Source organism: Phacochoerus africanus, chromosome 10 (genome assembly GCF_016906955.1).
Source record: "Phacochoerus africanus isolate WHEZ1 chromosome 10, ROS_Pafr_v1, whole genome shotgun sequence".
NCBI lineage: Eukaryota > Metazoa > Chordata > Mammalia > Artiodactyla > Suidae > Phacochoerus > Phacochoerus africanus.
This window is the reverse complement of record NC_062553.1, coordinates 104,425,038-104,438,127: the sequence shown is the minus strand read 5'-3', so window position 1 is coordinate 104,438,127 and position 13,090 is coordinate 104,425,038. Positions and strand designations below refer to the sequence as shown.

The 13,090-nt window shown below is 38.5% G+C and overlaps 1 protein-coding gene and 1 pseudogene across 1 annotated transcript; both read right to left on the bottom strand.

Moving 5' to 3' along the window:
* Positions 1–794: 794 nt before the first annotated feature.
* FABP2 (fatty acid binding protein 2) lies at positions 795–4,302 on the bottom strand. Its single transcript, XM_047751701.1, has 4 exons — positions 4,199–4,302; positions 2,842–3,014; positions 1,504–1,611; positions 795–1,000 (listed from the first exon to the last, which is right to left on the bottom strand). The coding sequence occupies exons 1-4, from the start codon at positions 4,263–4,265 to the stop codon at positions 950–952; spliced, it is 399 nt and encodes a 132-aa protein (XP_047607657.1). The 5' UTR covers positions 4,266–4,302; the 3' UTR covers positions 795–949.
* Positions 4,303–5,615: 1,313 nt separating this feature from the next.
* The window catches only part of LOC125137478 (CYFIP-related Rac1 interactor B-like), a 43,737-nt pseudogene continuing 36,262 nt past the window's right edge, over positions 5,616–13,090 (bottom strand).

Below are 13,090 nucleotides of genomic sequence, written 5' to 3'. Positions count from 1 at the left end.
GGGGCCCTGGAAAACTGTCAGCATTCATGTTTATGTGTAAAAGGGTGGCAACACTTGAAAGTGACACTTCTGGCATCTGTTAGCCCATCTGTTCTCAAAGACTGGTTTGTGTTCTCGATGCTTCAAAATCACTTGGGAGTTTTCTAGATCTCTGGTTCTGCTTTCAGAGATTCTGATCTAGTAGGATAACCGTGGAGAGAAATCATGCAAAAAATTTGTAAGTTTCTCAAATGATCCTGATGCTTACCCAGCTCTGGAATCACTGACAATGTAGAAAAATAGAATACAGTATATCATTTGTTTCCTATTATATTGTTCAGAGTGGTAGGTATGGGGAAATACACAAATCCACATCCAGAGAAGGAACTGGGAGGATATCTATTAAATTCAGAATAATGGTTATCTCTGGATTGTGGGTTTTTGCAAATATTTCTTTTGCATTTGCTTTTATTTCTAAACTTTCTGATTGAATATATATTATTTTATAATAGTAAATGTCACTAAGGAAAATATTTAGAACCAGTGCAAGATTTTAAAGCCCCCACACAATAAATGTTTTCAGTTTACCAAATGTGGGAAAAACCCAAAATAGTCTATTGATGCATATGTCACATAACTTTTTTTTTTTTTTTTTAAGGGGAGGCTACTTATAAAGCAGTGGGGGAACAATATTTATTCACATGGTTTTTAAAATGCTGCAAATTATTCGAGAATACCAATAAATTTACATCTTAGAGAATGTAGAACAACTTAAATCCTAATTAGCTTTTACCTGTTTTTTTTTTTTTTTTTTTTTTGACAATACTGGAAATATAAGCCATTAGCCAATGTTTATAAAAGGACTAATCAGTCAGCAACCTTATGCTTGATGAGGAGAGGAAAACAGTTCTGGTTCAATATAGATTTTTCCATCTAATTTGTGTTCTGGGCTGTGCTCCAAGAACAATGCTCAATTCTTTTTGAAGATCCTCTTGGCTTCCACTCCGTCATACACGTAAGTCTGAAAGGTGTTAACAAACAGAAGAATTTACCTTTAAGATTAAAGGCTAAATTAAGAAAAATAGTAGTAGTATTATAGCTTTGAAATTTATAATATTTTGTCTTGTACTTGATAGCAACATTTTATACAGATACTTCCATTTAAAAACACATTTTGATTTAGTCTCTTACATTTTCAGTTAAATAGGCTGTATATTTCAGTTAAATTTTATACATTTTATACATTTTATACATTTTATACAGATACTTCCATTTAAAAACACATTTTGATTTAGTCTCTTACATTTCAGTTAAATAGGCATGTATATTTGACATATACATGTGTAAGTTCTCGTCATCAGAAGAGAATCAGAAGGCATCAGAAAGTGTATTTTTAAAATCCGTAAGATTTGTGAGAAAAGTAACAGTCTGTTTAATGATGGTATAACTCAGTGTAATTCAATAACCCCCAAATAACATTGTTATATATTTGTTTTTTTCTTCGGAAAGACGAAATTAACTCACCTGGACCATTTCATCCCTGATAATTTCTCGGACAGTATTTAGCTCTTTTCCATTATCCACTCGTTGAAATTTTCCAACAAGTTTATTTCCCTCTAGGTTCCAATTCCCCTATGTAAAATAAAAAATAATAATAGTAAATAGCATTTTTTAGGGTCTTAAATTTATGAGACACTGCTCTGAGTTCTACAGATTTATATCTTCAAAATTATGAAGTAAATATTATCTCCATTTCACAGATCAGAAAACTGAGATGCCATAATTTACCTCAAGCCACAAAGCCAGGGTTGAACCTAGGCTGTTGGGTTCTAGAGTTTGTGCTGGTAACCATCAAGCTCATCCCACTCAATAGTTTGCAAATGCTGAATTTTAAGGCAGATCATCAGGGCTTCTAAATCTTTCATGTTGAGTAGTGTTCTAAATTAAATGATGGTTCATATTAGTTTCATGGAAAAGCTAAAAGAGCTTGTGCTTGTTTTAATTCATGTACGTGTCGTAGTAATTAAAATATAAGCGTGGGAGTCCCCTCTTTGGTGCAGTGAGTTAAGGATCTGCCATTGTCTCTACAGCAGCATGGGTTCAAACCCTGGCCTGGCGCAGTAGGTTAAGGATCTGGCATTGCCACAGCTGAGGCATAGGTTACAGCTGTGGCTCAAAATCAGTCCCTGGCCCAGAAACTTTCATGTGCTGCGGGTACAGTCAAAAAATGAGAAAAGTAAACCAAAGTGAAGTAAAATAAAATACAACATAACTGATAAAATATTTGACAATTTAATTATCATTGCAAACATGTATAATTTAACTAGAAAAATTCTAAGGGCAAAATTTAAAAAAAATCAGTTGAAAAATGTGACTCTGTAAAATTTCATATTTAAAATATTAAAGGGTGTATTCCCAGTGACTTACATTGTAGCAGTAGACCTTTCTGTTTGATCATTCATTCACTAATTTGTTCATTTATTTTGTTACTTCAGTTACATTAATTAAATGTCTCTTATGTTCAAGTCAGATTACTCTAAAAGCTTTTGTTGCTCTCAGGTATGTAACATTGAAAACACCAAGCTTTAGTTTTCTCTGTGAATAGGTGTACACTCAGTCATTCAAAAGATATTTTTCTAATTCTTATTGTTTAATCCAGGTTCTTTGCAGAACTGTGTGAAAATCAAAACATTATGTTTAAATACTCTGCTAACTTGTATGATATATAATATGGATAAGCTCCATTGGCTGCTTCATGAAGGAGAGCTACATTAATTAAACCATCCAATAACAGAAAGCAGAGGATGTTTTAGTGCTGTGTAGAAAAATCAGGACTACATTGCTTATATAAAAATTTCTTACAGTGAGTTCAGTTCCGTCTGCGAGGCTGTAGTTAAAAGTGACACCAAGCTCAAAAACAATTTCAATGTTTCGAAAAGTGCTTGATTCTTTGACTGTGAATTTATTTCCTTCTTGTGTAATTATCAGTTTCAAATTGTCATGAGCTGCAAGTTTCCTCTTTACCACGTTAATACCTGCAAAGGGAAAGAGTTTGGAAGAAATAAAGTCAGAATACTATAAAAAGTGCTTATCTTTCAAAGTTCTATTTTAATTAGTTAATTAAAATAATTAATATTTTGAGGGTGGAGAAGAAAACCTGATGTAGCATTGTCTTTGCATAAGAGCATTCAGATTGCTTCTGTAGAAGTTCAAGCTTGATCAGATCAAATTGTTTTTCTAAAACTTAAGAAAAATTAAATGATGCATAAAATTGTAGAATCTTAGAACTGAGCAGTTTTTTAAAAACTATCAAGATTTTTATTTCAGTGTTAAGTAAAACAAATCCCAGGAATGTCAAGTCAAGGATTTTCAAAGTATATTTACATATTTATAAGAGTACATTTAATTCCTCATGTATGGTTCTTTTCTTTTTTTTAATTCTTCTTTGCTTTACATAATGGCTTTAAAATTTTGAACTTCATAATTCTCTTTGGTTTTTTGCGGCATTTCTGACAGTCACCAAAAAGAAAATTAGCAAATATTACAGTCAAATTCATTATTGTGAGAATGTACATATTCCATTAATTGAAACTTGAAATACCTAAACTATAGGATATAATTGATACAAATTTTTATTTTTAGGTAATAACAATTTTTTTTGCCCATGGACTGCCAAAGTATTGATATAGATAGATAGTAAAATCCATTAAATTAAAACTTCATAGAAACCACATTGTATCATGAGATTATTCCAAAAGTTTACTAAGTCAGAGGAAAAGAGATTGTGTCATTTAAGTCATTAAGTCATAGAACTCTTTTTTGTTACTTTATGATATGGTCTTTGCTTTTCCATCCCCTAGAATTCAGTGTTTTAAAGTATGGAAGTTATCATTACCTACTGCCATATTTTACTTTCTAAACAAACAAACAAAAAAACCTGTCAACTTTCAATAATCAGTTAACATGAATGAAACTTACCTGGATGTTTTTTGTGTTTCAGAGAATAGATGCAAGAGTCTTTTCTTCCACTAATGAGACAGTGTATTTTTTCTAATATAAGAAGTAAAAATACGGTTTCCCTACTCTGAACTGTCCCCCATTCTTGATCCTTACCGCCACAACAGGCACTATTCCCTAAGCTTTGAGGTTTAGAAGGTGTTAGAGAGAGAAATGTCTGTGAGAAACAAAAGGGCAAGCCATTAAAGTATTAAGCCCTTACCCATTTTTTCCATGAACTTGTCATAGTTCTCATTGCGGTCTATCTTCCAAGCACCATCAAATGCCATAGTCTCCAGTTGATTCAGCCTCTAGGCAATCAGAGATTCAGGACTGTCCTTAGGAGAGAATTTATTCTATTTCTTATCTTAGAACCAAATTCATACCATGATGTGGAAGTTTAAAGTTCAAGAGGTCACTTAACTACACTAATGCCAAACCATTCTAGTTTCTCTAGTTTCTATAAATTCCTTAGGTCCTCTCCTGAAATTCAGCTGCATTGAAAGATGATAAGCATACCTACTCTGTCTTAAACTACAATTTGTTGTCACATTTATTTTAAGACTTAGAATGCATACTGTCTAAATACAATCTCTCTGCTTACATGTTCAAAGTGCACACTGTGTTGAATGTGACATAATTTAGAACATATATCAGATAACATCCGGAAAATGAGACTATTAATGACCTATCCCTTTTTTTACAATAGCAATTTCCTTGTAAAGTAGGACTTTATGACCAAATACAGCTTAAAAGTTAAGGTTAATGTGATATTAAGGCGGCAAAGTTATGGGGGAGTTTTGTGTGTGTGTGTGATTTTTATAGCTGCTCCCATGGCATATGGAGGTTCCCAGGCTAGGGGTCCAGTCGGAGCTGTAGCTGCTGGCTACACCACAGACATAGCAACACGGTATCTGAGATGCGTTCTGTGACCTACACCACAGCTGACGGCAATGCTGGATCCTTAACCCACTGAGCGAGGCCAGGAATTGAACCTGCGTCCTCATGGATGCTAGGCAGATTCCTTTCTGCTGAGCCACAGTGAGAACTCAGAAAATTTATGTTTCTAATATGTCATTTTGCATTGTGTTTTTGGGTTGCCAGGACCTTGGGTAAATATCCTGGCATCTGGTACAGTGCATGACACACACTTGTTACCCATTATATTTTTGTTTTGGTCTTGAATAATGACAGACCAGTGAGAAAATTTTCAGGAGGTAGAAGTGTGGCTGAATAACATGAAAACTCCCATAAGGTAAAGAATCAGCTTTAAATTATCCACCCTGTGCAGAGGAAACAAAAGGCAGATGTCAGTTATGCCATTAACTAAAACCATTCCTTTGTTTTACTCTCACATCTTCTCATCCCTGAATGTGTACAATCATAAGCCAAAACTCAATGGAGGCAGGAGGGTTGGGGGGCATGGAGGGTGGCTAGAAAAATGAAAGGAGAGGAAAGAAGATCACGGTATCTCTCCCTTACCCAAATGCAGGCTTCCAGCCTGGAGCAGCCCCTAGCTGGTGCAGGAAAAGCATTAACACAGCGCGCAGTGCAGTTTTGATTATTTAGAGCCTGAACATACTAATTACCAAAAAGAGACTAATATTATGAGTGAATGTGACCAGAGAACCTCTTCTTAACTAAAGATTAGTAGAGAAGTTGTAGGGCATGTCGAATATTTCATTCAGCATCAGGGGAAGGTCGTACCTAACAGATTTGAACAGGACATCGGGAAATAGAATAAAGGTTTTTTTTTTTTTTAAACTTTGATATCTATTGAGCAGAGTCTTTGAGTGGAGTTGTCCACTTTTTATTTTCTCAAGTCAACACAGTACAAAATAGGCTACCTTCTGTTAGCTCCATTTATTTTTTTCTAAAAGAAAGACATCTGAGTACACATACATACCCAGAGATAGAGACCAAGAGAAAGGGGGTGGCTGGGGAAGAGAGATAGTAATCCTTGAGTAGTAGGAAGTCCTTTACGTTTATAACTTTGTAAATTTATGAAAAAAATTGACCGCCTTGTCTTGGTTTTTCTCTTTTATCAGAGATAATGAAAACCTCATTATTTGGGAACCATCACCCTCCCGTACTTTCCGCTTGGAGAAGAGAAGAGAAGTTTTTGGTTACCCTAAAGTCAAAGTCTAATAGTCTCCCAAATAATCCACTGCTTGTGATGTTTTGTGTATTTAGAAGGCCACGGATGATGGATCCAGTCTTTTTTTCCCTAGTTTAGGAAAGTAGATGTATGTAGTCACTGGAACAGAAATGTAGTGCAGTAAAAAGTATGTGTTTGAGAAGAAAAAAGACTGGATTCAAGACTGCCTACCACACCCTTTATACACTATTTAGGACTTTGATCATATGACTTAATCTCTCTGAGCCTCAGTTTCCTTACCTGTAGAATTATTAATTAATTGTAATTATTATTGCCTTCATTTTATGGGTGAGGAAACTGAGGCTGAGAGAGATTGAGTGATATGATCAAGGTAATATGATAATGTAAAAATTGTATAAAGCATGGACCTGAGCAACTAATAGACATCATGTACTCCATAAACATTTGTTTCTCTGCTCATTCCCTGAGAGAGACAATCCAATATCAATAATAAGCTTTTGGAAGTATCCCAGGTCTCAAAGCACTTTGATATTTGGTAAAGAAAGTCCACATCGGAGTTCCCGTTGTGGCTCAGCGGTTAACGAACCTGACTAGCATCCATGAGGATGCGGGTTTGATCCCTGGTCTCACTCAGTGGATTAAGGATCTGGCGTTGCCATGAGCTGTGATGTAGTCACAGATGCAGCTCGGATACTGTGTTGCTGTGGCTGTGGTGTAGGCTGGTGGCTACAGCTGGGATTGGACCCTTAGCCTGGGAACCTCCATATGCCATGGGTGTGGCCTTAAAGAGACAGGCAGACAGACAGACAGACAGACAGACAGACAGAAAGAAAGAAAGAAAGAAAGAAAGAAAGAAAGAAAGAAAGAAAGAAAGAAAGAAAGAAAGAAAAAGTCCATGTCTTTCTGGTGTTTATTAGAGAAGTCACTTGAATTTATTTTGGTGTTTGTTTAAGTATTTTGTGACTTGCATTAATGATTAACTTGGGGCTAGGTATGACTTGGATTATTTGCCTGCTAAGGATAGCATGGTGCTTTAGCTCCCTGTGGGAATATAACTTTCCTCTCTGATCTTATAACAATTGAAATAAAAGTGCCTGACTCAAGAAGGTGGAGAGGAGGAAACTGGAATGGCTTCTTATTGTTGTTCACCTCACAGAGCCCTTTATCTCATGGCCACCTTGAGCTTCCCAGGAAGAACAGGATAGGATCAGGTGAAAGCACACAGCACCTGGACTGAAGCAGAACTGCTAAAAGAATGGATGTGTTAAACGTTCAGTCTTCCATTTATCAGTGTCATAAGCTAAGTTAGAGTCAGTTGGACATCCCTGTTAATTATGTATAGTGGCATCATTAATGGGGTTTTGTTTTTTTTTAATGTTCAAATCAAATTTTTAACATTACACTTTATGCAGCTCCTGAACTTTCCAGCTCCCCAGTTCTTACCACTTACCTGGACCCTTTCTAGAAAAGGTTGTACAGAACCTTTGGACCAGAACAGACCTCTTATACTGATGATACAGTTGGGCTGGTCAGCTGAGGGTAGACCCAGGCCTTTATTTTCTCCTTTGATAATACTAGAAGATTTAGGTTCCTGGAGCTTGGAGAAGTGGGTGGATTAGGGGTGTGTGTGTGTGTGTGTGTGTGTGTCAGTCAGGGGATGGGGTGCAGATGCTGTGGAGGTAGAGGGTACTCTCTGTATGGACTTTGTAGTCCCCATCAGTCACTGAGTCGTTTGGAAGCAGTGGAAATCAGCAGACGCTCCTGCTCACCCCTGTCCCATTCCTTCAAGAGAAAGTACAAACCACATTCCTTAAGATGGCTTTGAAGTCCCTACTTTTTTTTTTCTTTTTTCTTTTTTTTTCTTTTTATGGCTGAACATGGTGGCATATGGAAGTTCCCAGGCTAGGAATCGAATTGGAGCTGTAGCTGCTGGCCTACACCACAGCCATGCAGGATCATGGCAATGCTGGATCCTTAACCCACTCAGTGAGGCCAGGGATCGAACCCATGTCCTCATGGATCCTAGCCAGATTCGTTACCACTGAGCCACAATGGGAACTCTGAAGCCACTACTTCTATCTGCAGTATCTGGCCTTTCTTTACTGAGAATTCTAAGATCTAAGCATATTGAACTTCTTGCAGTCCTCAGTCTCTTGAATGTGCTTGCTTTGTGTTGCTTCAGGTCACATCTTGGTCACTGAGTGCTCTGAGAAGCCTGCCCTGAACCACCAAAAGTGAGTCAGGTAAGTCTACTTCTCCCAAGTGTAATCACCTCTTAAAGGTCTCAGCATAGCTCTGAAGAGAGAAAAGCAGATGATTCATGATAACCAAGGAACACTGGTATCATCATGAAGCCCAGAGATACCATGAGGACTGGCAATAGGATGTTTCAAGCTCATCTCAAAGGAATTGCTTTCTAGAGGTCACAGAAATCCTTTTACCACTGTAAAGTAGGAAGGAAAGTTTTTCTAGAATATTTTTTAAAAATATAACTTATGGGAAATAGGGAGTTCCCGTCGTGGCTCAGTGGTTAACGAATCCAACTAGGACCGATGAGGTTGCGGGTTCGGTCCCTGCCCTTGCTCAGTGGGTTATGGATCTGGTGTTGCCATGAGCTGTGGTGTAGGTCACAGACGCAGCTTGGATCCCGAGTTGCTGTGGCTATGGTGTAGGCTGGCAGCTACAGCTGCGATTCGACCCCTAGCCTGGGAACCTCCATATGCCGTGGGTGCAGCCCTAGAAAAGGCAAAAAGACAAATAATAATAACAATAATATAATTTATGGGAAATAGCATTTTTAGGTATTTTCTAATCAACTCAGCATTTCTGAATCTTGCTTTTCAGTCCCAAGTAGTGTAACTTTTACATGTCAGAGAAAAACAGTGGTCTCTATTAGGGCCATCTGAGAGAAGGATTTGAGGAACAGATGGAAGGAGTAACAGGAAAGTCAAGGTTCTGCAGTGAATGGGGAATAAGGGAGGATTCTCAGTTTACCTACAGAGTTTACTTGATTCTGTTTGAACCATAAGCCTCTAAATTAAATTATGTTAAAATATGTCTTAGATTTTGTACCTGAGATGTCTGGTTGCTTTTCTTCCAGAAAGACTACAGAGTTAGAGCAGTGCATAGAGGGCTATCTACCAAATAGTGCTGGGTGCTGCCTGCTGATTCTCATTAATAACAAGACAGCCATTTCATAGGATCCACGTGTCAGTTGAATGCTGCATGAAGGAGTGATAATTTCATCTTCTGCCTTATCTTTTTTCATTTGGGTCTGTCCCCCAACTGATGAGTCCCGCTCAAGGAATTTGGATGGGGGGTTGCTGATCCCCTGTGCCCCTCATCGCATAGGCAGAGGAAGATGGGTTTGCATTATCTCAGCTTCCCACTGCCACATCCATTATGTTTCTGCCTTTTTAATTTTTTTAAGAAAATCTTTTCCTTTTGAGACCATTTCCATTTGGCTGTCACCTTCCAGCCTGCTGCATCACTGTTGTCTATCATCTATCCATGTATTACCTGTCAGGGAATGGATAGATGGTGAGCCTTGGCACCAGGCTCACCATCATCCTTGGTGTCTTGCCATCGTCCTGAGTGAGCTCAAAGTCTATGTGGATAAGCTTGTCACTGTGGCCTCATGGTACCTTGATCTCCTCATCCCTAATAACTTTTACTTCTACTGTACTTTATCCACTTACATCCAGGGCTGTAACCTGTGATTTGTCACTGCTGAAATTGTTCCATCTGTGAGATTTAACATGCCACCCTCTGGCCACAACTTTTCATCCTCTCAGCTGCTTTATTTTCTCCCATGACAGCAGTTCTTAGGTCAGAGAGAACTTTAGTCAGTGGTTGCCTCTGTTTTCTCCCAAGTTAGAGCCTCCTCCCAGTTTGTTTACATTCTCTATCCAGTCAATACCTGTTGCCAATAAAATAACTCAAATCCTGTGGTGGCCCAGGTGCTGTTATTGCCCATGCATGGTTTCCAGTCTCAGCGGAATCATCTGCCCTGGCAAGACTTCTCTGTACGCTAGTCACCTCCCTCCTCATCTGTGACAGTGACTGGATCTTTAATCATTCTCCTGTAGTCTTCTTCCCTCGCCGTCAGCAAATGACCCGCACACTAGTACAAGGGGGAAATAAGCCATCAAGCAATAATTCTCTCACTTTATGCCTTCTCATTTTCAGTATTACTTGCTTTCTTTACTTCTAGAACCTCTTTCACCCACTTATTCATTCAGCACATATTAGAATTCCTGCTATGACTTAGGCACCATGCTAAATTATAAAGAACACATACAGTTTCATTCAAGGGAAAGCAACTCTTGAAATTATAATCTGATACGTACAAATATTTTTCTTCCTATCTCTGTATCTCCCTTTTAATTATTTGGCTGAGGTGAGATCTTTTCTCCTTCACATTGAGATGATCCAGTCTCTCCCATCTCAAGAAATGAGAAGAACTCTCCCTGGATTCTGTTGACATTTCTGGAGCCTACTCAATCTTTGTCCTTCCCCATATAGCCAGGCTTCTTGAGAAAAGAATCTGTATTGACTCAAACATTCTTATCTTCTGTTAGAGCCTCAATCTCCTGCAGCTGAGCTTTCATATTCATCCCCCGCTGAAACTGCTCACTAAGTTCATTGATGAAATTTTGTTCCCAAATCCTTGGCCCTTGTTTTATGTTGTTATAGCATTCCAGACCATTGACTCCTCCCTCTTTGAAAATTCTCCTTTTCTTTTCTTGACTTTATCCTTTCTTGATATTCCTCTTCCTTCTCTGCATGTCCTTTTCTGGATCTTTCCTGGGCTACTCTTCCTCAGCCAATACTTTATATTTTGAGGTTGTGCCTTAAGATCTCTTTTTAGTCCACACAATCTACCTGGGCTGTCTTTGCCAGTCCCATGTCTTCAGTTTCCTTATGTGTGACTCTAAAATTGTAAGATACAACCCAGATCTCTCTCCTACGGGGTACCCATTCCTTATCAAGTTGCTCTATGTTATTTTGGCTCCTCAAACTCCACAAACTGGGAAGGATTTTGACTTTCTACCCTTCCTTGTGCTCTTCTTGTACATCCTATATCGGTGAATGATACTGCCATCCTAGGAATCATTCTGAAGTCTCTCTTCTCCTTTATCCTTGGCTTTCCATTTTATCAGCAAAGTCAATACAGTTTTTACCTCTTAATATCACATAAGCATACATCCCTTCTTCCTTTGTATTCCCAGATAATCACCCTTTTTCGCCTAGGTAACGATAATCATCTCCTAAATGATTTTCCACTCCCTGCTCTCCCAGAATCCAGTTTGTTCAGAGACTATCTTTATAAAATACAAATTTGGCCGTCTCCTGTCCTCACCTGTTCACATTCACTGACATGCTGTTGCCGTCAGCATAAAGTTCTAAATTTCTTACCTCTCTTGTCCGCCCTCTTTTACCCTTGCTTCACCAGGGTGCTGTGATCTCTCACATTTCTATCTCCGCACATCCTCTTTCCTCTGCATGGAAATCCTCCCCCTCACCCCATGCTTTTCCTGCATAGCATCCACTCAGCCTTTCGGAAGCAGTTCCAATAGGCCTGGTTTGCCTCCTTCCTTCCTCTTTGCCTGGGCTAAGTTTTCTTCATGTCAGTATCATCATCATAACCCTTTTCCTTTCCACTTACTGTATTGATTGTAATAGTCTATTATTAACCTGTTTGTTTCTTCTGCGCTTCTACTTTCAGATTTGTGGTTCGAGATGACATAAAATTGATAGATTATGTGCACAGAGTGAGTTGAGGTATTCTAATTAATACTTTTATTGCCCTTCTAGAAGTGTCACTTTTTCCTTCTCTGGCTACAGGATGTGATGAATATTGACTAGCCAACTGGTTGTTTGATAATGAATAGTACACCAGTGCTTTTTGAACTATAGTTGCTTTACAAGGCACACATGTACACATATCCATGCTCTCTCAGATTCTTTTCCCATAACGATTATCACAGAATACTGGGTAGCGTTCTCTTTGCTATACAGCAGGTCCCAGTTGGCCTCAGATTATTTTCCATTATAGATGATTACAAGATTTTGAGTATAACTCCCTGTGCTATATGGTGACTTCTTGTTGCTTATCTATTTTATGTATAGTAGTTTTTATCTGTTGATCCCATAGTCCTAAATTGTCCCTTTCTCCCTCCCTCTCCCCTTTGGTAACCATAAGTATATTTTCTGTGTCTGTGAGTCTGCTTCTGTTTTGTATATAGATTCATTTGTATTATTTTTTAGATGCCACATGTACGTGATATCATACAGTGCTTGTCTTTCTCTGACTTCACTAAGTGTGGTAATCTCTAGGCCCATTCATGGGACTGCAAATGGCATAATTTCATTATTTTTTATGGCTGAGTAATATCCGTGTGTGTGTGTGTGTGTGTGTGTGTGTGTAGACATATACCAAATCTTCTTAAGCCAGTCACCTGTTGTAGGTCATTCGGGTTGTTTCTGTGTCTGCTGTAAACATTGTGGTGCATGTATCTTTTCAGACCAGAGTTGTTTTTTTTTTTTTTTTCCTGGATATGTGCCCAGGAGTGGGGATTGCTGATCATATGATAGCTCTATTTTTAGAGTATCTGTCCAATGTTTTTGATGCAAGGGCTGATTTTGGTATGGATGCCAGCCACACCCTTCCTCAGGGTGTGTTGGCTTTTATCCTCTTGAAAGGGGGTGTGATTGGTGTTGTGGTATCTAGAGCCTTTCTTGGTTGTGAGGTGGGGCCCTCTCTGCTCTGTAGCTGTTGCCACTCTGTCAGGGTGGGGTCGGCCTCCCAGATGTTGGAGTAGAAGCTCTGAAGGCCAGGATTGATCAGACTCTTTTGCCTCTGTGTTTGGGCTCTGCCTCAAAGGAGGTGATTGCTGAAGCAAATGAGGCTTGTGGAATGAGGCTTGCTGTTGTATGAAGGATTGATGACTTCCTCTTCTGCCTTATCTGGCAACGCTGGATCCTTAACCCACT